We start from the raw sequence: 23,510 nt of genomic DNA on the forward strand, positions 1-23,510 counted from the left end.
CGCGCTGGGGCTGGCAGCGGCCTGGGGAGACGCGGGCCCGGCGGGGCGAGCTCAGGGCCCGGCGCGGCGAGCCCGGGGCCCGGCGGCCAGACTCCTCCGGGCGCGGCCCGGGGCCCGAGGGACGCGAAGGAGCGGGCCGGGCCGGCTGCACGGCGCGTCCGGAGGAGCCGCGGGGCGTCCGGCGGCGACTCCGCGGCTCTGTGGGAGTTGTAGTCCCGCCGTGGCGGGGACGGGCGGCCCCGACGGCCGCGGACTACAGCTCCCAGCGGGCCGTGCCGCCACCGCCCATTGCTCGCCGGGCCGGGGGTGAGAGGCTGGAGCCGGTGGCGAGTGGCGGGGGGGAGCGGGGGGGAAAAATGGCGGCGCGGCTGAGCGGCGGCGAGAACCGGCTGGTGTCGCTGCCTCTGTCGCGTATCCGCGTGATCATGAAGAGCTCGCCGGAGGTCTCCAGCATCAACCAGGACGCGCTGTTCCTCACCGCCAAAGCCACGGTACCGGCTCCCTCCTCCTCTCCCTTCCGTCCCCGCCGCGCGGGCCTGCGCCTCCCCGCGGTACCGCCGCTGCGGGCCGGGCTCCCCTCCCCGCTGCCGGGGCCTCCCCGCGCTGTGGCAGGGCCGGCCGCGGCCCCGGCGGGCGGCTCGGGCCGCTCTTCTCGTTCCCCTCCGCCCCGGCCCCGTCCCTCGGCGGCCGTGGAGCATCGCGCTTCGGGCTCCCGCTGTGCGGCGGGGGGGAACGGGGCCTCGGCCCGGCCGGCCGAGCTCCCGCAGCCCCTGCGCGGCGCGGGGGGGGGCTCATTTCTACCCCTGTCAAATCAGGGTCAATTAGCGCGGGTGGAAATGAGCCCCGGCTGCTTGCTGACCCCGCGGGTCACTTGCTGGGCTGGGGTTGAAGTGATGTACCAGAAGCCGAGCCTGCACTCGGTGCTCCCAGGAGATGTAACCACATCCCGACCTTGAGCTTTCCGAAGTTAGTGACTCTCTGCACAGCGTCCCCGGCATCCGTACAGTTAAATATGGTCCTTCTGCCTTTAAATAAGGATTAAAGAAAACTGCTGCCAGCTATATGTGAATTCATCCTTTGACTGTTGTGCTTTAATTTTTCAGGAGCTTTTTGTTCAGTATTTGGCTACATACTCCTACAAACACGGCAGAGGCAAGGAGAAGAACGCTCTGACTTATAGTGACCTGTCACATACTGCCGAAGAGTGTGAGACCTTTCAGTTCCTTGCAGGTATCTATAGCGTGATGGTAAATCCAGTCTGTAATTTGGAAAATGAAATCTTGCTCTTATTGAATTGTTTTGTGAGGACACAATTCTCCTACTGGTCGTTAATCTCCTGTATTTCATTCATCTGGAACTCATAAACTACATCACTGAAAACATGTCGTTGTGAATGGGGATTTTTCCGGTGCTTCAAAATTAAAGAAGGCTAATTAGTTCTCAGCATATTGCTATAAGCATTTCTTAAATTCCAGCAACTCCATCTGAAAGCTTTCAGCCTATAAAACAAGATCACTGCACAACTTTATGTGAGAAGTTATGTGGCCCCAAAATTACACACGTAAATCTGTAAATCTTGTTTCTCAAAGTGATTCATTATATGGTTCCTCTCTCCTTTTATATATGTATGTACACGCATGTGTGTGCGCACACACTTTTTACTGATACTTGGCTTTTTGTTGTAACACTTAGCTCAGAAAAGGTATTGGCATAGGATATAGGTCAAGAATAAGATATTCCTAGCTGAGTTTTTATCAGGGTTCCCCGTGGACATCGTCCTTCCAGAGCACACAGTTCTGCTTTGTCTCAGGTCCATCGTTATTGCCCTGAGCCAGTATCTTACCTTAATGCAGAAAACCCATTTCTACAGGACATAAATGGGAGAGCTGGCTTGTTGAATCTGCCTAAGGCAGTTGAGTAGTTGAGCATTCTATTTTACATCCAATAAATAATGTATGTGAGCAGGTAGTAAAGACAGTTGCCAGTAATCAGTCGTAAAATATATTCCTTATCTTTGGTTACTTGTGCAATAAGTGGGTAATTCCCTCTTATTCTTACAGCTGTATAGGTCAGACTAACTTAGCTGGTTATTCACTTAAATATTAATGTTTTTCACGTCTTCATTTCATTAGAGGTACGGTGCAACTATTAATTAGGCAATATAAGTATTGAAACTGACTCTTAAAGAAACAATTCTACCTTCCAGATATCTTGCCAAAGAAGATCCTAGCTAGCAAATACCTAAAAATGCTTGAAAAAGAGAAGCGAGATGGAGAAGTGGGGGAAGATGATGAAGAGGATGAGGAGGAAGAGGATGAAGATGAAGCTGTTGATGAAGATGTTGGGTCTTAAGGCCAACAGAGAATTGCTTCATAATTGATCCATTTTCTGTTGTATAAATGATGTTATTTTTGTGACTGAGAATCCAGATGCTGGATATATTTATATACTGAGCCATCTGCTTTTGCTTTAAGAAGTTTAGAAATTGATCTTTATACTTGTTGAGGAACAGAATTCTTCCCTCAGGAGCATGGTGGGGTAAGAAGAGCTAATGTAAATCTGACAGCAGAACTTGCTCAGATCCTTTAAAATTACTTCTTCAGACAATCATGGTCCAAATTTAAATTTCTTAAGGGCAGCTTTCAGTTCAAAAGCTCTTCTGCCCACTGACTAGCAGGGAGTCCTTCCTCAGTTTCTGTTTCTCCTCAGAGTGGAAGATGAGATGAGGGGAGGTGTTTTACACAGTGTCTGCTGTCCTTGGCCTCCTCCTTGGGGAGCCAGTAACCAGTCAGACCCTCCCTCTGTCTTCTGGAAACAGTGCCAGGGCATTCGCAGCGGACCAAGCCCATTAAAAAAGTCTTTTGTAAAACCAGCAACTTCTGTAATGCAGCCTCAATAGCCACGGTGGCACAGAAACAGGGTAGAGGATGAGATCCATTCCAGGAGCTAATGTGGTTCTGTGACTGTGGTGGTAAAAAGGATGTGTGTTAGATAATGATGTAAATACGTATATCTAGAACCTTTTTCTCTGATGAACTCTACCTTTGTGGTTTGTCCGTGGTGTTCTACCAAAACGCACATTGCAATCTATTAGATGTGGATTGTTAAGAATGAGCAACCCTTTTGCTATTATTTGAATGACAGACCTGGATTTTTCTTTTGTTTTGGGGGGGTTTTTTACTACAGAAATGGTAACTGTCCTGTGTAGAACTTTATATGCAACTTTTTAAAGTAAATGTTTTGTATGAAAAGTGACAATTGATGTAGAGACTTTCTATAGTTCTTTCCAGAAGGGAAGGGTGGACGAAAGGCTAAGTCACGCTTTCAGTAGTCTCTATCAGCAATACTAACTAGATCTAGTCTGCTTTGGGAGTCGTAATTACATTAACCAGCTAATCTCTGCTGATACACAGCTAACGCTTGCACAGTGTCATGGTCAGTCAGAGTGAGAGAGAAGTGACCAAGATCTCTCCCCTGGGCGTGAAGAATGCCCCAAACAAGCACAGGAATGTTACTGGGGAACAAAACATCCCACCCCAAAAAGCTGGGCAGCAACCTGTGCTAAATCAGTCAGGAAGGGAGGTGTCTCAAGCAACACCCTAAGTTGGGTGGCGTGGTAAAGAGTTACCGGGAGACTCTGTCCTCCCTGTCAGGATAATCCTGACAGCTCCTCGTAGGTTGAAGGCACGAAGACACTGAACTGCTGTTGAAAGGAAACACAAGTCAGAAGGCTCGTAGCAACTCCATAATCCGGCACGCTCCAGATTTGTTCTACAAAAGCAAAAATGGGGGTTAGGCGGGTAAGATCAGAGACTGGCAGAGGAGTAAAACTACTGAGCCACACAAGAAACGCTCTGATTATTTTAAAAGATCAAAGTATGTTGCACTATAAAAAAATTTTCCCAAAGCTACCATAAATCAAAATCGTATCAGGAGCGCTGCAGTGAGTGCGAGGTGATGTTTTATCCCTAGAGAAATTCCCAAGTGACTGTATGGAACTATACTATTGCCGAAAGGGTTGTTTTGCTTTTTAAAAATACTATTATTGAAAGTGCAGGGAGATCTGCAGGAAACTGAGGGCTGAATGCTCTCAGCTTGGAGGGGGAGGGTGCTTGCAGTAGGATATTTAAATTGTGTGGCATTGGTCAGCACTCAGTGGGTCTAGTGCTTGCTGGCTTTTGGGGGGAAAAAAAAAAACCCTACTTGTACTCTAGCACAAAACTGCACAGTAATTCTGTAGTGTAGAGGGCAACAAGAGAAATCATTGGGGGCCCATAAACCACTGGCCATCACACCGGTTGTGTTGCAGAGTCACAGAGGAATAGCTTGATCCCAGAGCTGGCATCTCCATCATTGAACTGGTACTATGGTAAGGCCAAACAACACCTGCTCCATGGTTAAGTGAGGTGGCTCTCAACCTCAGGCAGCCCTGGCAAAGAGGTCTTTATGCTGGGCACGTGTATTTTGAGGTAAAAACGGGTAAGTTTTAGGGCACACACATTTATCGAAATTACAGGTCTGCTTTGTATTAGACCTGGCGTTTTCCACCACCAATTTGGTCTTTGCAGCTGATCCAATTGTCCATTATGCAGAACCTTCTGAAAAGGTGTTTTTTTTCTTTTTTTAAAGCCAGTCCTGGTGCCAGGTGTATGTTATGAAGGACAATATTGCTGACTGGATGAAAGGTGCCAAAATAGCCACCAGCCCCAAGTAAGTATCTCCCACCATTCATCACCTGCAGGGGCTGATCATTTCTGGATTTCTGGCACTTTGGTTCAGCTGCCACTCAGCTTGTCAACGGATTGTTACCCCTGACATTTGGTAGGTAAAGCAGAAACTCTGCTTTTAGACACCCTAAAAAAAGAAGAAGAAAAGAAAAAAAAAATCCCCAACACGTTCTTCAGTCACTGCTTTACGGCCTAGTACCTCGTGAGCCTGGGGAGGAGGGTGTCTCAGCATGAGCAGCCAAAGTGTCCAGGACAAAAACCGACACTGTGATCCAGTACATGTGTGCCTGTGCTGACACAATTGGGAGTACTGGTATCCTGGGACTAAAGACAAAATGTTTTTACTGGGACATGATATTAATATTCCCCAAGTCAAGCCTGTTTTTGCTGTGGTATTAACTCGTAAATGATCTCCCTGTCTTCACCTCAGCCCATGAGCTTTCTCATCCTGTTTTCTCTTTCTGTCCTGGTGAGGAGAGGGAGGGAGCAGCTGGGGGCACATCAACCCTCCACAACCAGAAATGCCAAACCAGCACATTAACGCTGGGCTACAGACTAAAGGAAATACATTTCAAGTGAGATCAGCTGTGCAAATAGACTAAATGATACCATGGGACACTGGTATAAGATTTCAACTGACACATCCCAGTCCACTTGCACCTTTATCCCTTGCAGTAAATCAAAAGCCACGTTCACAAGCTATTACAAAGCTTTAGCTACAAACCACATCCTTTAAATGAACTTCCTCAGGCTGGTCCAACAGTGACCGAGCAGCATTTGAATAAATCAAAGCACACAGCCTGCGTCTTCCTCTGCAACTGGATAATTCGCCTAGAATCCGTTAACTGCTGCTGAAATAACTGGGAAAGCAAGAAAAAGTGATTGTCTCTGACTTTTCCCTTTACAGCTCAGGCTTTGCTTCCCCACCAGCACCAAGCTCTTCATTGCTGTTGAAGGTCTCAAGCAGATGATGCACAGCTTGGGCCTCTGTGATCCCTCTGCTTTGCCACAGCTGCCCCTGCTGACTTTGAAGGACTTTTTTTTTTCTCCTGCCAAGCTTTCAGGTGAGGAGCACGCTCATGGACCATGCATCAAAACTGTGAGTACTTCATCCACCACAGCCTGGGCTGACACGGCCTCTTCCTGCGCCCAGAGGAGGAACAGGAAAGTCCGTGATGCCAAGGAAACCTTCCTTCAGGTATCAAATCCCTATCTATCCACATCCAGTATGGGAGACGTCACTGTAAACGGCTGAATCTCAACAAAATTACAGGCGTCTTAAACAGAGTTTTGAAGTGGAAAGCAGCCAGCTTTGCTTATGAGACCCATCGCTTTTTCTATTTTTAGTTTTCAAAGTTTGCAGTTGCTGAATGTTCCTGTGCTGCAGGGGAGCCAGCTGCGAGGCAGGAAGCTGGTGGGATTACCGGGCCTATCTTGGCCTGTTTAAGGTGTTCAGGGATTTTAGACAGTGGAACACAGGCCAGGGGCTACTTTCCAGGATGAATCTATTATTACATACATATTTCTACTTTTTTTCCCCCTACAATACTAGCTCGTGAGATCTCTTCCCCCCAGCCAAGGCTGTTCAAAGGAGATGAAGCTTCCTAAGCTTGCAAAAAATGACAAAAGAACTGTGGTTACTAAGTATAAATTACCATATTTCATCCCTCTTAGAAGTTTCCTGCGGGATGATGACCATATTCTGTCAATTAGCGAGGCCACAAGAACTTGAACACCCTTCTGGATTCATTCAGCCAGAGTCCTCAATGGGGACTTCAGAGCTGCCAAAATTTGCCACAGCCATCTCTAACGCCTCGCATCTGCCAAAGCTTGTTGCCATCAAAACCAGTAAGTGGTAGTTGTTTTCCCCAAAAGCTTGACACAGAGCAAAACCACGTCCAATTCAAAGTAATATCTCAAAAACAAGGGAATAAATAAAGCTCTGCCTGAAATGGAAGAGATGGCCGTGACTATTTCATACTATTGAGTAAAACTGATCTGTTTGCAGGGTTGGGCTCCCAGCAGGAGCTCCTCAGCATACTTGCAGTTCTTTCGGTACCCCCCTTCACTTGATTTTTCTATTTAAAAATTGATCACTGTGGCTATTCACTCAGAAAGCAAGAAAAGGTAGGATTTCAGGCAAGTGCTTTCCAAAATGCTGACCTTCCATAAATAATTTCAGGATCATAACTTGTAAGACACTCAGTTAAAAGCAGCACATCTTGTCTCTGGAAAGCTGGGCACAGAGCAGGCAAGCACCCACAGAAACATCTGAAATGCACCTAAGGGGTGTAGTGCAGAGGAGGGCAATGGGACTAGGAGAAATTTTTTGCTCTCAGACAACAGAGACCTCTCGTCACAAAAAAGCCTCCAGCCCAGCACATTTAAATTTGGATTACAATTTGGCAGAGCAAAATTTGGTATAGCATAATGATCTCTGCTCCAGTAGGATCTCCAATGTGCCACTGGGACTTTTAACAACTGTTTCTGAGCTACAGACTAAGCGGTCAATAATTTTAGATTCACTTCTGACCTCTGGCAGCAAGAAAAACAGCACCAAAGCTGTGACATAATTTATTTGCATAGTACACAGGGACTTTTTACCCCCATCCTGGGATTTCTCTATTTAGTGGCATTCAGCAGCTCCCCACTCATGAAATGTCCTCCCACTGCTCACTGCAAGAAAGACATTGAGGTGCTGGAGCGTGTCCAGAGAAGAGCAACGAAGCTGGTGAAGGGTCTAGAGCACAAGTCCTGTGAGGAGCGGCTGAGGGAACTGGGGGTGTTTAGTCTGGAGAAAAGGAGGCTGAGGGGAGACCTTATCGCTCCCTACAGCTACCTGAAAGGAGGTTGTAGCGAGGTGGGTGTTGGTCTCTTCTCCCAAGTAACAAGCGATAGGACAAGAGGAAATGGCCTCAAGTTGTGCCAGGGGAGGCTTAGGTTGAATATTAGGAAAAATTTCTCCATTGGAAGGTTTGTCAAGCCCTGGAACAGGCTGCCCAGGGAAGCGGTTGAGTCACCATCCCTGGAGGTATTTAAAAGGCGTGTAGATGTGGTGCTTAGAGACATGGTTTAGTGGTGGGCTTGGCAGTGTTAGGTCACCGGTTGGACTCAGTGATTTTAAGGGTCTTTTCCAACCTAAATGATTCTACGATTCTGTGATTCTCTACTCACTGGAAAATTACTTAGACCATGAATACATCCCACTCTATGCTCACGGGAAAAGCGGTCTCACAGTGTACAAGTGCAGAAAATGGCCGAATTAAATAAAAAGACATCAAACAAAAACTTGTAAAGATGAGGAATTTTATTTCATTGACATACTATGAGGCAAAACAAAATTGACACCATACAAAATAACTTTATAAAATATCATTCACATCATTATTTTGTCAGGAATTACAGCATTCTGAGCTTGTTACACGTCTTATGTTTTGAGGTGAAAAACACTATGCTAAATCTTTAGTATTAGTTGTATATATACAGTAAGAAACCAAAACAGAAACTGTTAGGTTTTTCATGAGTTTATTGCAAAAGTAGTGCAAACTATTTTACCTTGCAAGCTGTAAAACAAACTTGGAAAAGGACCCACCTAAGCTTAAAAACATGACAATAAATGCTCAATTTTTCACAGCCTTTGAAGCTTCCTTCAACAGTTCTCAACAAAGAAATTCCCCATCTCTGCACATTTTTAGATTTTTACTGACTTGGAAATGAAGAAGTAGATGATGCACCCATACTAGCAAGGACGGACCCTGCTCCAACACGGGGTGCAGCTCGGACCAAAGCCGGCGTTTGGGGAGTTCGGTGCACAGCGTGGCCGAGCCCCCGTCCCGCCGCTTCTCCATCACCCCCAAAACACCGACCAACCCGGCAAGTTCGGTCAGTTGGGTTTTTCTCCATTAATAAGCTGCCCCTCTCCACACTCGTGTTTGAGAAAAGAGTCAAGAAAGCAGTACGAGCAAAAAAGAAAAAAAATATTAAGAATTAGGAACATGTATTGTCTGTTTTAGAAATATAGTATCCTTTTCCTGAAGTCTACGTAAAGCGTATTTCCTCGTGGTCCCCCTCCCCCTTGCGTACACAATGCAGGGCAAATCCCATCCCGAACTACTGCATGAAACCAAGGAAGGATACTACATTCTACGAGATCAAGAAAAACAACGGTCTAAAACGCTACCAGGGTCCCCCAAAGCAAAACAGGTAGCTAGTAACCTACTAAAAGAAAAATTATAATAAAAGCAAACAAATGCTACATGAAAAATGTTAAAGGAACAAAATGCAGCATATTCAGGCTTTTTTTTTTTTTCTTGAGGTACCTATATAAATATTACCTTCTGCCCAAAGTACTATTTGTTTTGTTAAAAAACTAAAGTCCTTATCATGAGCCAATTGCAGGGCATACATTATTATTGAGAAAGTGCAACCATGCTGATAATTTATATGCAGCATATTAAAGGATGATTAGGCTTTAGAAAATATAGCTTAAGTATAGACCTGATGGAGCAGTTTTATAAAAACATTTAACAGAGGCATTTTCCTTTTGTTCGAGTCTCTCTGCAGCAGAAAGCCTTAGGAAACAGCTTTGAAGTCCTGCCACGATGGAATGTCAGCACTTTTACAATTCCATATATAGATTTTTCTTTAATATTTAAACTAAATACAATTTTACAGAAGAGATTCCCCCTCTGTAATAGGTACTGGTAAAAAGTCAATTTTTTTTTTTTTTAAACTTCAAAAAATGATAGCATATCACAACTTAAAATTTTCCAAAAAGGAATTATTTTTAAGTAAAAAATGCTCACATAGTAGAAAAACTTACACATAGTTGTAAACTTTTACATACAAAACTGTGGAAAAGTCAATGACATTTTATTCCCTTACCCTTCCACATGCATCCCTGCATTTCATACATATACACGCACACACACAGGTATTGTGTACTCTGTGTGTGTAGATATGCAGACACAGACACACAGATGTATGTAGCTAGGGTTGGGATTATATATTTCAAAAAATTCTTTATTGGGTATTTCTCTTTGCCTAGGTCTGCTGTGATACTGTACATTTTATCACTTGATACACTGAAAAATATTTTAAAATTTGCTAAAACTAGGTTTTGTGGCTTTTTTTTTTTTTTTTTTTTTTTTTTTACTTTGTGGTTAAAATTATTCCGCTGTTTTTAATTAAGAATATGACTTTTGATTGTTATGCACTGGGAAAAAACACAAAGGCACAAAGAATAAAACTCAAATACAATATTGTTGTCTCTGAACAATAAACCCAGAGGTTTTGGTTTGCAGAATGCCGCCTCCAAAGAGGTCAGTCATCACACACAGTTTGGTCGCTTTTGCCAATCTCATCGACAATTTTGAGTAAATAGCACCCAACTGTTTAAATGAGGTAGATCCAAATCGAAAAAAAGAAAAGCTGGGTCCCCAACACTTTATTTGCCTCTATTTAAAATGTTTTAAGGATTATATGTCAGTCGTAAGAAGTGGAAAACGATGGCACTATCTGAAGCAAGCACAGAACTCAAGAACAGCTTTTTTCAATGTAAATTTAAGTGTTAAATCACAATCCTCCTTCAGGCAGAGATTTCCTAGCAGGGGGGAGGGAGGAGAATATGTTCAACAACAACTAAAAAAAAAAAAAAAAAAAAAAAAAAGCTGAGGTTTGAGAAAGCCTGTTTTCGGTAGACTGCCAGAGAAATGCCCAAGAGCCCAGTTTCTGTAGAGCAACAGTGACAGCCAGTGCCTAAAGAGGTCAGTCACAGTATACAGATCTACAAGTTTCCCTTTATTTCTCAGGTGAGAAGACCTCCTTTTCTACTAGTTTAGTTTCATAGGAACATCCTACTCTGGTTAAACAGTATTTTTGCATACTCTGAGAAAAATCGGACAAATTTATCATTTTGTTAAGGCTTAATTTAAAGTGGCAGCGCCACACAGCATCATGCAAATGTTAAACTACGTTATCAAGATACATACAATGTATTTAAACTACACACACCTACGTGAAACCTCATCGTTTGAGTAACATAAAGCGACACTTACAGTCTACATGGTAAATTCTGCAATGCTGTTGAGGCATTTAAAACTCAATCGAGGGTATTTCTGTGTCTGCTTTTTGTATTACAAGTGCTACTCTTACCCAAACAGCACTACATCATTTATATATTGCAAGCACAAGATATTTTAATACAGATGCAACACACATACTAACTAGTCAACATACATTTAGTACCACTTGAAATGAGGCCCTTAACATCATGGGGTTTGGGGTTTTTTTCTTTCAAAAAAATAGCAAACTTTAAACGGTCATAAAAACATTGTGATTTAAGGGAACATTGACAATATGCAATTTCTGAATAGGTTTCTGGTTCTTTTTTAGTTATTTTATAAAAATTAAAAAAAATTGAAAACTATTAAAGAAAAGATTAAAACCTTAACAGATGTCAGTTAAATCTGCAATGTACCAAAAGGAAAAAAAAAAAAAAGGATTTAATCAATACATTCTGTTTTCCATCTCACCCTCCTGAGATCAAGTTAACCACTTTGCTGCACAGAAATCTCAGACTGGATCTTTACTTACTAACTGCCCTAAATTTTGAGATTTTTGTGATTGTACAAACTAATGAAGTACTGCAGAAGCCAGTGAAATTGTGCTTATTATTCCTAGCAAAATACTGCCTTTATACCTTTTACAAACAGTCCCACTTTTCTGTCACTAACATACGTGTGTGTATACACACACAGATACATGGATATACACACTATACATATAAAATCTACTAAGCTTTATCAACAAAGTACAGAAAACAAGTGGTAACACTCTTCAGGATAGATAGCACGTAACTTTGCCAGATATACTTCCTCATTGCACCTAATTTAAAATTTGATTCTCCAAGATCCATAATTCTGCAACTTAGTCCTTAATATTTGTTTGTTTGTTTGTTTTAGTTTTGGTTTTTTCTTTTCTTCCTCCCCTTAACAAAGGCCTTGCTTTCCCAAATGGTCTACTGGTAATTATTCCTTATGTAAACTTCATTAAGGAAAAGCACATAATATCTAACCCTTCCTCCCCATGTACTCAAATTATTTCTACTGCCCAAAACCAGGTAATAAAGAATTGGAAAAATGGAACAATCTCTTGGTGGGAGACATTCTGGAGACTCAACGTTGACGGACAACTGAATATCAGATTCAAGTCGGTCAGGCAATTAGCGACATGTTATTTACTTGAAAATAAAATTACAAAGTTGTCACTTGTAAATGAGAGAAGCAATTTAAGGGCTCAGTCTTGCTAATTTCCATGAGAAAACATATCAGGAACAACAAGATTAGAGGCGATATGCTTTTTTTTTTTTTTTCTTTTTTAAGCAGAGAAACAGTGGGATCTGAGCATCTCACAGTTGATGCAGAATTAACTTTGGTGAAGTCTAGAAATAAACTTCTTTGTATGCTATGTTGATACAGGACAGGTTTGATCCTATCCACAGCATACGATCAAGTAGCTGAGATTCTGAGGTGCCGATAAAGCACAGACCAGATCTGCTTTGAGTCAAGTACATGGCAAACAAAAATGGCCAATTTTATATACACTGGCATGAGTGAAGCTTCCTCTATTCATGGATTCAAAAACAGGAAAAGCTGATAAATACAGAATAGAGTCCACATTAAATGTAACTTTTTTTCTGACAGGAAATCTAACCTAACAAAGCAAATACAAAGAGCACCAGCCAGGGGATTAGAAACTCCCAAGCTTGCTTTCTGACCTTTTCACAATTCACACTTGGCAAGCACACTCAAAAGACCATAAAATGGCCAGAAAAGTTTAAATTTGTATTTCAGGGACAATTCGTAGGCTTGCTCCCAGGTTAGCCAGTATCTGTAATCCCTGCTGATTAGACAGTAGTTATTCCAGCAGGTATTTTAGTTGTGCTTAGAGACAGTGGGAACAAAATAGCAAAACTAAGGCAGAGCAGTACAACAGCACATCCAAAGTGTGTGTCTGTGTGTGTGGGGGGGAAACCAAAACAAAACTATGTACTCATAACAGCCATATAAAAATGAAAATGTGCTTTGATACAGATTTATAATGCAAATACTAGGCTCTTCAAAACAACACAGCTAAGTTGGTTGGTTGAAGAGTAGCCACAGGTAGTTTTAAGATGCATCGGCTGATGCAGTCCCTGGACAATTTAAAGCAATTACTCTTTTGAGGATATTTAGATGAGAGGGAGTAGCCAGCCTTCATCTTGTGCTGCGGGTCCACTTCCTTAGCACTGCCACATGCAAAGTTCCCAAGACTAGCTCCTACCAACCTCTCACACCTCCAAATTCAGCAAACGCACCTGTTCTTGCTCCAGCCAAGTCCAGAGCCCTCGGATACGGAGGGCTGAAACCAGAAGTCAGCTTGAGGGAACTGCCTGTAACATTCCCCTTTTGGGGCAGGAGCTGAGACACGTGTGGGTGGGGGACCTGCAAGGGGCTGTGCCAGAGCTCTGGCTGCACTCAGGGGCCCCTCGCAGGGAAGCCAGAAGGAAAACCAAGATTTAACTGTCACCTTAACAAGTGCTTAATTAGCAGTTTTGCAAGAAAATGTTTCCCCTTGCCTCCTTATCTCATTTCCACAAGGGTAGGTGGCATAGGACGGATGGCATTTCTCTTCCGTGTCGCCACGACAAGCACCTAGCACAGGGTTCTTTCTTTGCTTAAACCTTCCGATGCTCCTTTGGGTTTGCAGACCTAGTCTAGAAAGCACACAACGTTATTCTTGTCGTTTTATAAGAATATGCGCATGGGGAAGCGCGTTCAGCACGCCTGCACAGTGAAACCCCTTCCAGGCCACAGCAACGTCAATAGTGTCTATGAATCTGTAATACAAGATGTAGTGAAATATTTTCTGAAAAGCAGCTGTTTACCCTAGAGGAAAACCCTATACTTTACGTTTTTTGTGAGAGCTCTGTGGAATCATAACTGAGAACTGAGCAAAATTTGGGGGATTTTACCCCGTTCAGTTATTAGTTGGCTTAGCTATTCAGTCAACTCACCATTGCTCAATGAGAACTGGCTTCCAGAAAGTCAGAACTTCAGCAATCCTCCCTGCCATCAATAAGCTTCATTAGTGTCTACGCCCAAAGATTAAGATAATGAAACGGCAGGTAGCACGTAATACCCCAGCAAACTTGCTTCTGAGATGCCAACGTCCATAGCATAAAGCCCAATTACTTTTAAATAATAAAAAAACCTATAACACTGCTATGAAACCACACTAGCGCGTTGTGCTTAAACAGGTAGTATTTCTGTCAGCAGAGTGGTTAATTACAAAATGAGGAAGCTCGTTTGGCTTCACTGTAAACAAAATATGATGAATTAACACAGTTTTCTACAGTTTCATTTCAGGTCATTTAAAGCACCTTTAGTCTGCGTGCACTTATTTCAAGGTTGAGTTACAGCCAAGGCTTTGCACATAACTGACACTAAATATTCATAATATGAACATACTCTAGTTTGGGGTTGGTTTTTGGCATTTTGTTTTGGTTTTGTTTTTTTTCCCCCCATTTTAAAGTTTATCACGATCTAAGTGGGAATCTAGTATTTTCACTGTTACAGTCTCATGTCAACTTATCTAAAAAATATGTTAAAAAAATATTCCAATACATAATTTTTGCCTCAAATTCAAAATATATTTCAAGCACCTCCATATCATTTTCAGTGAAAGCATGACATTTTTCAGCCAACAGCTAAAGTATGAAAACATTTCTCATTTGGAAACAACAGTATACAAACTCAGGGAGTGAAGGGACAGGTTCTAGAAGGAGTTGCTGCTATCAGGTAACCCTGCACAAAAGCCAACGTGCCAGATGTGCCTCGCCACTTCCGATACCGTGTGCCAACACAGGGTGCACCTACACCTTAGGAAGACAGAAGGAGCGACGAGCAGCCGTCCAAGATCACAGTATGGCACCACTAGTTCTCCAGCAAGAAACAAAGTAGTAAAAATACAGTTCGTTTGGGAGCATTTTGGCTGCTTAGTAGTAGGTTCACTTTAAAAATTAATTTGTCTGCAGAGGAATACAGGAGGTAGCCTTTAACTGCAACTGCTTGCTAACTAAAGAGTATTACAAAACCACCTTTTGTAGTGATTTGGCCAAGCCATTACATTCATATTAACACTTCAGGCAAAGAAACAACACAGAAAAAGCAACTGAAACACACTAAATTAGATAAATCTGATTACGTGCCACACCAAGCACACGCCCCCGCCCAATATCCTTTGGATTAAAACCATCTCGGAGGAATGCATCTTTCCAGGCATTAACACTCAGAAACAGGAGGCAAAACTTGCTGTTTCACATCCTAACGCTAGATGACGGGGCTGGAGTTTGGGTCTCTCCCGTCTCCGAGAGTTACAGAAGCAAAAATGCAACTACTGATGGAGAGGAGATCGACAGCTTTCTCATGTGGGCAATCAGAGAGGCAACACTATCTCTTAGTTCAGAGCACTAAAACATCTACTGCACTTGACAACCCTACACCCACGGAGGGACAGAGAGCAAGACATTGTAACTTGGATCCCAAATCCCTATTATTCCACTAATTCTGCCACACAGACTGGTTGTTCTTCATATGACACAGAATCAGATACTGGCAGAAGCAAGGAAAACGTATGACAGCTACAGCTGATAGTCCACATGTTAGATTAATGCTATTAGTCACCTAACAGTGATAGCAAAGATTGGCATTTGAACGTTGCACAGACAACAAGCACATTGGTAGCTTAAAAACTGTCTTTGTATCTTTACGGTGTGGGAAAAATGTGCATAGAGAGAAAGAAGAAATATTTTATAAATACTGATGAACCCTAAATATTTCCACTGTAGAAAAGCAACTGTGCCCTTGGATTCATACCATAATGCAAACAGAAAGTATAACAATGTTTAAAACCAAAGCTCGTATCTCAATACTGTAAAATATGGCAGTATTCCTAAAAATGTAAGAACAACAAGGAATGGTATCCACAGCATTTCAGTACTTGCTATGCACAGCATTATTTACAGTATTTTCAAACAGCTACAGCAGATGCAAAAAAGAAGTCTTACAGTAAAAAGGGAGTTTAAAAAAAAAAAATCAGTGCAATTACCTTCTACTTGAAGTTTTCCTTAGAAAAGACTGCATGTATGCATCAAGAAGCATGTTACCAAATGTAATATAAAAGTAAAAAAAAAAGTACTGTCCTGCATTAGAAATTGAGAAAGCCACACTGGCAGGACAAATACACAAAAAGAGATGGTACTGTAGGAGAAGAGTATTAAAAAATAGGACAAAAATGTGACTTTATTACACTGGTATTGAGTGTGAAAAATACTGAGCGAGAATTCTTTTTACATTCCTTTATTTAATGCGTGATACGATTTTTTTTAAAAAAAGTCCCTTATGGGTTATTTATGCCACCAGAGATGTTTCCTGGATTACGTCAAGAGGCAAGTACGCCCATCTAAATCTCCAAAGCTCCCAGTCCTGCATTTCTAGTACTTGCAGTCTTGACCTGCATGACCTGCAGAACCAACCTGTTCTCACTTCAAAATATCAACATTCTTCCTCAAAAAGAAACAACCTGCATGTACACTAAAAAACCTAAAACAATGCACTAAGTTTGGCTGGGGGGGTGTTAACGCAGACCTTCCTCCTATCCTTGCTCTCAGTTAAATTTTTGAGATTTGTTGGCATGAGAAAGACTGGGGTTTCTACAGGCAAGACACACATGGCCACTGTATTTTAGGAATCTACTGCTACAGTAAAGGAAACAGCATTGGCAGAAATGCACAAAGCCCTCCAGATCACAATCTTCTGGTTAACAGAGAGCCTTTGTGCACGTACACGTATGACTTTAGATAAAAACACCAGAAGCATCTCAACTCGATTAGAAACGTCAATCTTTTCAAAAAGTAACCTGGGAACACAAAAACCTAAACACCCACACCTACTCTTCAAAAGTTTAAATTTAAAACCCTTGTGGAAATATTATCTCTTGTCTTAGTTATAAAAATGATCCACTAGCATGTGAACAAGACTTAAATGGACAAAGGCTGCAGGAGTTATTGATAGGAGTCAGAATTAAAGCTAAACCTTCACAACCTTTTTGCTTTTACGATCAGGGAACACTGCCTGGAGGCTTGGATGAAGATCAAAAAAATTTATTATGGATTTCTTGTTTTAAGCATAAAAGTTTCCTGTAAATTTTCCATGCCGGCTCCAGCAGATGAAGACACAAAACCTAACAACTCACCCAAAACCTGACAGATCTACAAACAAGGATATTAGTATGTCAAAACTTCTGTAACACGGAAAATCATTGATTGTAATTCAGCAAGCCAACTAGGGTTGCCAAATATTCTAACCCAAACCAAGCCAAAATAAGGAGTTCTAATAAAAACAAGTGATCCTCCATACATCAGTGCATATATATACACTAAAAGTGTTAAGATTGCATAGGGCTATCTTGAATGCCAAACTTGTATAAGGCAGAGACAAATTCACCTCCTTCCAACATTTCACAACAGGACATCTCCTCCTCAGGACTGACTCAACTCAGCTTCCTGGGTGCTGGAAGAAGTGGAGTGGACATGTTATAATATTGAGCCACTGGAGCAGAAATTTCCAAAACTAAGCAACCCGAATTATTGCATTATACCTCCGACATTAAAAAAAAAAAAAAAAAGACAATTTTTAAGTATTTTATCTTTGTCGATATTATTTTTTACCTCCCTACAGGAGAATTTTGCACTTGCTGCTGCTAGTTTTTGGGGGTTGCCACAGAACCACGTGCTTCAGAAGGGCTCTCTGGAGACGTCTGGTCCAGCCCCCTGCCCAAAGCAGGTCCAAGCAAGCCAAGACTGTGCGGGGACCTGTCCAGCCAAATTTGAGCCTCTCCAAAGACAGAGATTCTACAACCTGTTTCAATAGTGTTACCATTTCCATAGAAACTCAAGAGAAAACTAATCCATAGCAGGCAACTCATTAACATTGGTTCATTTCAAGCACACTCTTAAAACAAAAGAACTACTGCAGTATTGGCAGTGGTCAGCTTGTCCACAGCACAGCTCATGCCTGCAATGGGAATAACATTTTTGTCACCAGGGTGGAATTACTATCAGTTTTCAGACTGCTAAGCACCAGGACCGCCTGCACCGACGGCTGAATTCAAGCAAAAGGTCATTGCCAGGAACGTAACGGAGAGCAAGAGGAAGGCAAGGGATGAGGTCTTGCCCAGAGCTCTTTTGCATCAGGAGTCACGCAACTCCACTGCATGGGCTGAAAAAATAAAAAACCAACAACTGCCAGAGGGTAACGCACATTTGGTTATTGCTGACCTGAGCTGCATAGTGACTTAGTGGTTATAACTGTCAACCTCAACTGTGACTTCCACAGCAGGAATGTGTGTGACATAGAGACATCTTGAGCTTTGTGTTTACCTGAGATATTGCTGTTCTTACAAGACACATGGGAGGTAAGGAAAAAAAAAAAAAATAAGAGTAGGATTTTAGGTGCTCGTGGTGGGTTTTTTTTTTGACAGGAGATCTTTTTTTAATACGTAATTAATATTAAAAATATTCCCAGGAAGATAGCTGCTGGACTTACAGCATGCTGTACTTCTCAAAGTATAAACTTAATATTTTTTGAAAAATGCTTTAAATTATTCACTAATTCACCACTTTGCAGGGGGTGGGAGAGGGGAGGGAAGGAGGGAGAATTAGTAGTATTAGAGGCTTATAAAGATGTGTAAAAGGTAAAAATGTCCCTAACCTGAAATGCATATAACCATCCCAAGTTCTTCATACTCAGGGAAGGAAAGCTACACAGAATTTCTGCTCATCCCAAGAGGATACACAGACAGCAGCTACTCTCAGATTAAGAGTCTGCCTAATACAAGTTTTCTCACAAAAAGAAGCTGCAACAACTATTTCAGCCCAAAGAATACATCCTAAATAGGATGCAGTGAAGTCCCACAGTCTGCTTCAGAAATAAGATTTGAGGTCAAGACAGATTCTGCCCTCCTCACCCCATCTGACCACCTGTATAAGTCATTTATTCCAGATCCGCACAGAGAGGAAAGAGGAGGAATTTCACATCCAAGAGGTCTCTACATAACAAACAGCAAATAAACTAAATGGCGTCTTAAAATGGTTGATCTTTTTCCTATTTGTTAAGAATAATTCATATAAAAAATAATTCTTATATAAAACTCTGCCAAATTAAAATCTTCACTGAAATATGAAACCTCTCAAGCAAATGCACAGAGGAGTGCAAGATACCCACCACGGAAAGGTTTTGCAGTTTTGCAGTACTTTAGGGAGGTATGTACAACCTGGCTGGGACACAGAAAGCTAGGCAATGCAACCTGGAATTTGCTTTCTGTTATACCAGCATAATTTAAAATCTGGATTTACATAACTACGACCAAGAAGAAAATCTGACCCAGCAGCCTAATCACCGAATTAGAACAATAAAAATACAATCAATCTACGAATAGGTTTACATTGTAATCTCACCTAAACAACACCGACGACCAACACACTGCTACAAGGTGAAGATCTGAACTTGCACAAAGTTATGTACCTAAAACTCTTTATGCAGCATTTTGTATCTTATTCGACAGCAACCAGTTAGAGTCTATCTGCTATATGGCACAGACCTCCGTATTGGTTAAAGCTACTCGCCTGTCTCAGGTGGCTAGAGGTAAATGTATTCAAAACAGTGACTGAGCATCTGCTAAGGGAAAAGACGAAGCAAAATGAATTGGTGGAAGAGAATGAAGTTTTTAAAACCTGCCTCTTAGCATGTTATTTCAGTTATCCTACGGAAAAATAAACAAAAGCAAGTCAGCATAAACAGGTTTCCTAGGCTTCTTCCATTTTCTTCTAAACCTGCTTGTGGCATCATAATTAGTGCAATGGTTTACATATGTATGATGGTTTTTTTTATGAACCCAGTGTGCAAACTAACAGAAGCATTTGTCTAATAATTGAGTTTTAATTAATGCTTCTCCTAAGAGAATGGCAAAACTCTCACATTTACTCTTGACCTTATGCATAATGAAGAGAGTTTCACCTCCCTTCATAAGTAAACTTCAGTTTCCTAAGATTTATCTTTACTGCATAGATTCTCTGACTTTTGTCTAAATTACAGCGAGCCACTCTCCTCTTAGAGCTCCTGCTTCACCAATATTCAACATATAAATAAAATACAATTGTTTTGTGCTTGAATGAACGTAGAATGTTGGTCTCGTGTGCGTCTCTGAACTGCACAGGCAAAACCTGCTATTGTTGTGTGCACGCTCAAGAAGCCTTTCTACAAATTACAAGCTATACAATATACACTGTATGTATTTCTGAACTCTCACAAAGTCAATTGCATATTTTTGCATTTGAATAGTAACGCCCCCACGATAAGGTTTTAATTTCTAAATCCAAAGCATTCTTGATATGTTAACAGAAGTATAATGAGCACTCCTTAGTAAATAAAAATAAATAATAGCGTCTAGTCTATCACATTAATACTGTGAAACATATATAAAATTTACATTAACTCAAACAACAGTGAAAAAGGATTGTACTGTATTTATCACCACAGACCCGTATTCTTTAGAGACTTTGGAAAGCAAATGTCACAGTCCTGTATGACAAATTCTAAAGTTAGCTGTCAGTATGATTTTAAAAAAATTCTTTACAAATCTTTTTTTTTTAATGGCACATTTTCTTTTGCCAATCTAACTGGACCTATTAAAAAGCTTAGGTTCATTCTTTTTTAAAATTCTTCTTTAGTCTATGAAAAACATTTTCAAATGCAGCACAATAAAAAACATTCAAGAACAAGCTTCAGAAAATACATTTGCCCTTAGACACACAGAATAATCTTTATAAGACAGTTGAAAACCAGAATTTTGACACATTTTTCTTTTGAAAATAAAAATTTTGTAAATGCATCTAGAATAATCAAGGCTTCATAAATAGTCAAAAAATGCTTTGCTTTCCTTTGTATTAAAAGCTAATTCACAGCATTTTAGCCCATCAAACTTTAGTATGAATTAGATCTTTCCAAATTTTTAAAAGCAATTCAATGAATAGCAAACTGAACGAGGAGTTTTGTGGGTTGGGTTGTTGTTTGGTTGTTTTTTTTTTTTCCCCCCCAAAGCCCTGAGATCACAGCTCTTGATTTAATTATAAAATATGGGTCTGTTTTATACCAAGCAGCTTAGAGATTTTTGGCAAACCACATTTCCAACAATAGTGGGGTTTGGTACAAGAATGCAGTTCATAATCAAGTCTGAAATTCTGGACGGAAGGCTTTCTTGCAAACGGGAAAGAAAAAAATTAAGATGCATCACTCATTGCTGGCTGTCACTGTAGCTTGGGCAACTGTTGGTCTAAGTGCAGCTGGTCTCCTGTGAATCCAACTCTGTATTGTACTGAGTCGCTAAACATTAAAACATGTCAAGCAAAGTACATAGTGCGCAACGTGTCCTGATGAACTTGAACTGCTTTAGCAAGTGCTTGATGATCTCTGCCATTACTCTGACCGGAAGTGTGGCTTCCTTCAGCACTGAAAGAGAAGGGAGGTGGGGAGAAAAAAAAAGAGGTTGGGGTGGGGGGGGAAGAGAAACCCTATTTAATCTGCCTCTCCTTGCATACAATGTTTTCATATTATTAATTTCTTCTGAACAGGCGGTCAAAAGTTAATTACCCTTAAAACACCACTGAAGTTCTGAAACAGAAAAAAAGCACAGAAGCACACAGGAACATCTGCTTTTTTCCACAATATAGTTCAGTGGCAAGGCCAAACTGACCCTCAGACTGCTGAGGATACTACTGACCCCAGAACTAACAAGCCCACTTCCTTTCTGCATCCTTTCAAATTCTGTAATAATTTAAGATAACTCACCTATCGTGTTCTTTATCCACCAGATGATACCTGGCTCTGAAGGCAACCAGGTGCGCGTAATATGCTGGTGCAGGGATGGAAACAGAACGAGTACAACGTACATACGTATGACACAGCTGGTAGGTAAGAATCTGCAGTTCGTCTGAAGAGAAACGATTGTCATCCCAGAGGACATGGTAATGAGAAGGTCTGCTTGTTCCCTGAAGGCAGATCACACAGGATTGTCAGCATTTCAAAAACATCTCTTGAAAAATTTCCACCTCTGCAGGTGAACTGCAGTATAACCGGCCACTTCCTCAAAAATCACGTGAGCGATTCTACATATTACAGCACATTTTTCCTTTACGAAACGCCAACAACCTCCCTCCTTGCTCCCCATATAACTAATCCCTTTGCATTTTTGGATAGGATTGCATTTTCCAGAATTTCACCCCTGCTACTGAAATTAAATGATCTTATTGAAATGCGCTTTCATCTTGTGAAACTTAGATCTGACGAAAAGCCATCACACAAAGTAGCCTTAGGCAAAACATTAATAGCTAACAGCAATCTAACTTGTGCCCCTGTTGAATAAGCTTTTTTTGAGAGTATTAGATTTTTACTTTCAGTACTGTTGTTGTTCAATAGCTTCTGTTTCCGACTGGGAAGAAGAAATCACAAGAAAATGTGAAACTACAACGGTGCTATCTAAATGTATTAGTTGTTTCCTAGGAACTGGATACACATTTCAAGATAATTTAATGCAAGAGGCAGCTATGTAAAATAGCCCAACTACCTTGCTCCATTCAAAGCAGTACACAGACAGGAGAGAAACGCAATAAACTAAATGCACAGGGTGTGCTTCATAACTGTTTAGTGTCATTACTTCTTTTAGATTTTACCAATGACAGAAGAGCACTGTGGATGGCACAGCTGAAAAGCTGAAATACACAGATGGAAGCTGTACCATTTGTCACCTGTGCAAAGAACATGGGAAGTACCAACAGCCAGTGTTATCTTTGAACCATCCCACGCACAATGCTGTACCTGAATACCAGCATGACTACACAGGTAAAAGTCAAACTCTGACGGATGGGTGATTTTTGTGTCCACTGTGGTACCAGCTGGAATGTTTCCACTTTTTCCAACCTGTGTGAACAGAAAGTGCAAATATAGTAAGGCACACCAAGTTTTTTTTCTTTTCAGCTGTATAGAACACAAGGAAAAAAATCCGTAAAAAGCAAAAAGTCAACAAAGAATGAGCAAAACTCAAGTTTTGTTCAACTGAAAAATCTGAAGTGTCTCTACTAGAGAGGAAAAAAAATGGATGAGCTGCAAAATCATCTTAGAAGTTATGTACAAAGATTAGTTTTTCTGATTAATAGAAAAAGAATTTCCTGCAACTGATTTGTCAACTTCTTTTCACCTTCCCATTCCAGGACAGGTAACATTCCTCTTTTGTTTCTACCTGAAAGAGGACAATCCATAGTTGTAAGACAGGCTCTTCTTCCCTCAGAAACACTTTACTTCAAAACAGAACTTAAAAATACTCTTTACTTGAATACAATTTAACAACTGTGATCATAGCATGTTATCAATATAAAAACCACCTTCATGTCAGCATTAAAAGTTATTAATTATTGCCTTGAAGCCTAGTGGGCTTCAAATGCTCCCACATAGAATGTGTGACAGAGGAAAAAGAACACGGAAAACTTGTATCTGTGAACAGAGGTTTGCCATTAGGAACTCTTCATTTACAGCAAGGACTCCATGCTAGACTTGGGGAGACTGCCACCAAGAAAGGTGGAATTCTATATTTCTACATGTACTTCACATAGATACAACTATGAAACACTCA

The 23,510-nt window shown here is 41.3% G+C and overlaps 2 protein-coding genes across 6 annotated transcripts in view; one reads left to right on the forward strand and one right to left on the reverse strand.

Moving 5' to 3' along the window:
• Positions 1–321: 321 nt before the first annotated feature.
• Positions 322–3,268, forward strand: CHRAC1 (chromatin accessibility complex subunit 1). The gene is made up of 3 exons (XM_074888663.1): positions 322–491; positions 1,104–1,230; positions 2,207–3,268. The coding sequence occupies exons 1-3, from the start codon at positions 357–359 to the stop codon at positions 2,350–2,352; spliced, it is 408 nt and encodes a 135-aa protein (XP_074744764.1). The 5' UTR covers positions 322–356; the 3' UTR covers positions 2,353–3,268.
• A 4,748-nt stretch (positions 3,269–8,016) lies between these two features.
• The window catches only part of AGO2 (argonaute RISC catalytic component 2), a 66,871-nt gene continuing 51,377 nt past the window's right edge, over positions 8,017–23,510 (reverse strand). For all 5 annotated transcript variants that reach the window (XM_074888721.1, XM_074888731.1, XM_074888714.1 and 2 more), the window contains 3 exons: positions 22,700–22,801; positions 21,674–21,873; positions 8,017–21,334 (listed from right to left, as the gene is read on the reverse strand). In XM_074888721.1, coding sequence (XP_074744822.1) covers positions 21,226–21,334; positions 21,674–21,873; positions 22,700–22,801 — 411 coding nt within the window. In that variant the 3' untranslated portion in view covers positions 8,017–21,225. The remainder of the gene's footprint in view (positions 21,335–21,673; positions 21,874–22,699; positions 22,802–23,510) is intronic.

This window comes from Strix uralensis, chromosome 1 (genome assembly GCF_047716275.1).
Source record: "Strix uralensis isolate ZFMK-TIS-50842 chromosome 1, bStrUra1, whole genome shotgun sequence".
Classification (NCBI taxonomy): Eukaryota; Metazoa; Chordata; class Aves; order Strigiformes; family Strigidae; genus Strix; species Strix uralensis.

Bases quoted from the DNA above. Each gene is read 5' to 3' on its own strand.
- CHRAC1 (XM_074888663.1), top strand. From the start codon at position 357: ATGGCGGCGCGGCTGAGCGGCGGCGAGAACCGGCTGGTGTCGCTGCCT. The intron at 492-1,103 runs GTACCGGCTCCC...TTAATTTTTCAG, and splicing joins TCCTCACCGCCAAAGCCACG to GAGCTTTTTGTTCAGTATTT. The intron at 1,231-2,206 runs GTATCTATAGCG...TCTACCTTCCAG, and splicing joins GACCTTTCAGTTCCTTGCAG to ATATCTTGCCAAAGAAGATC.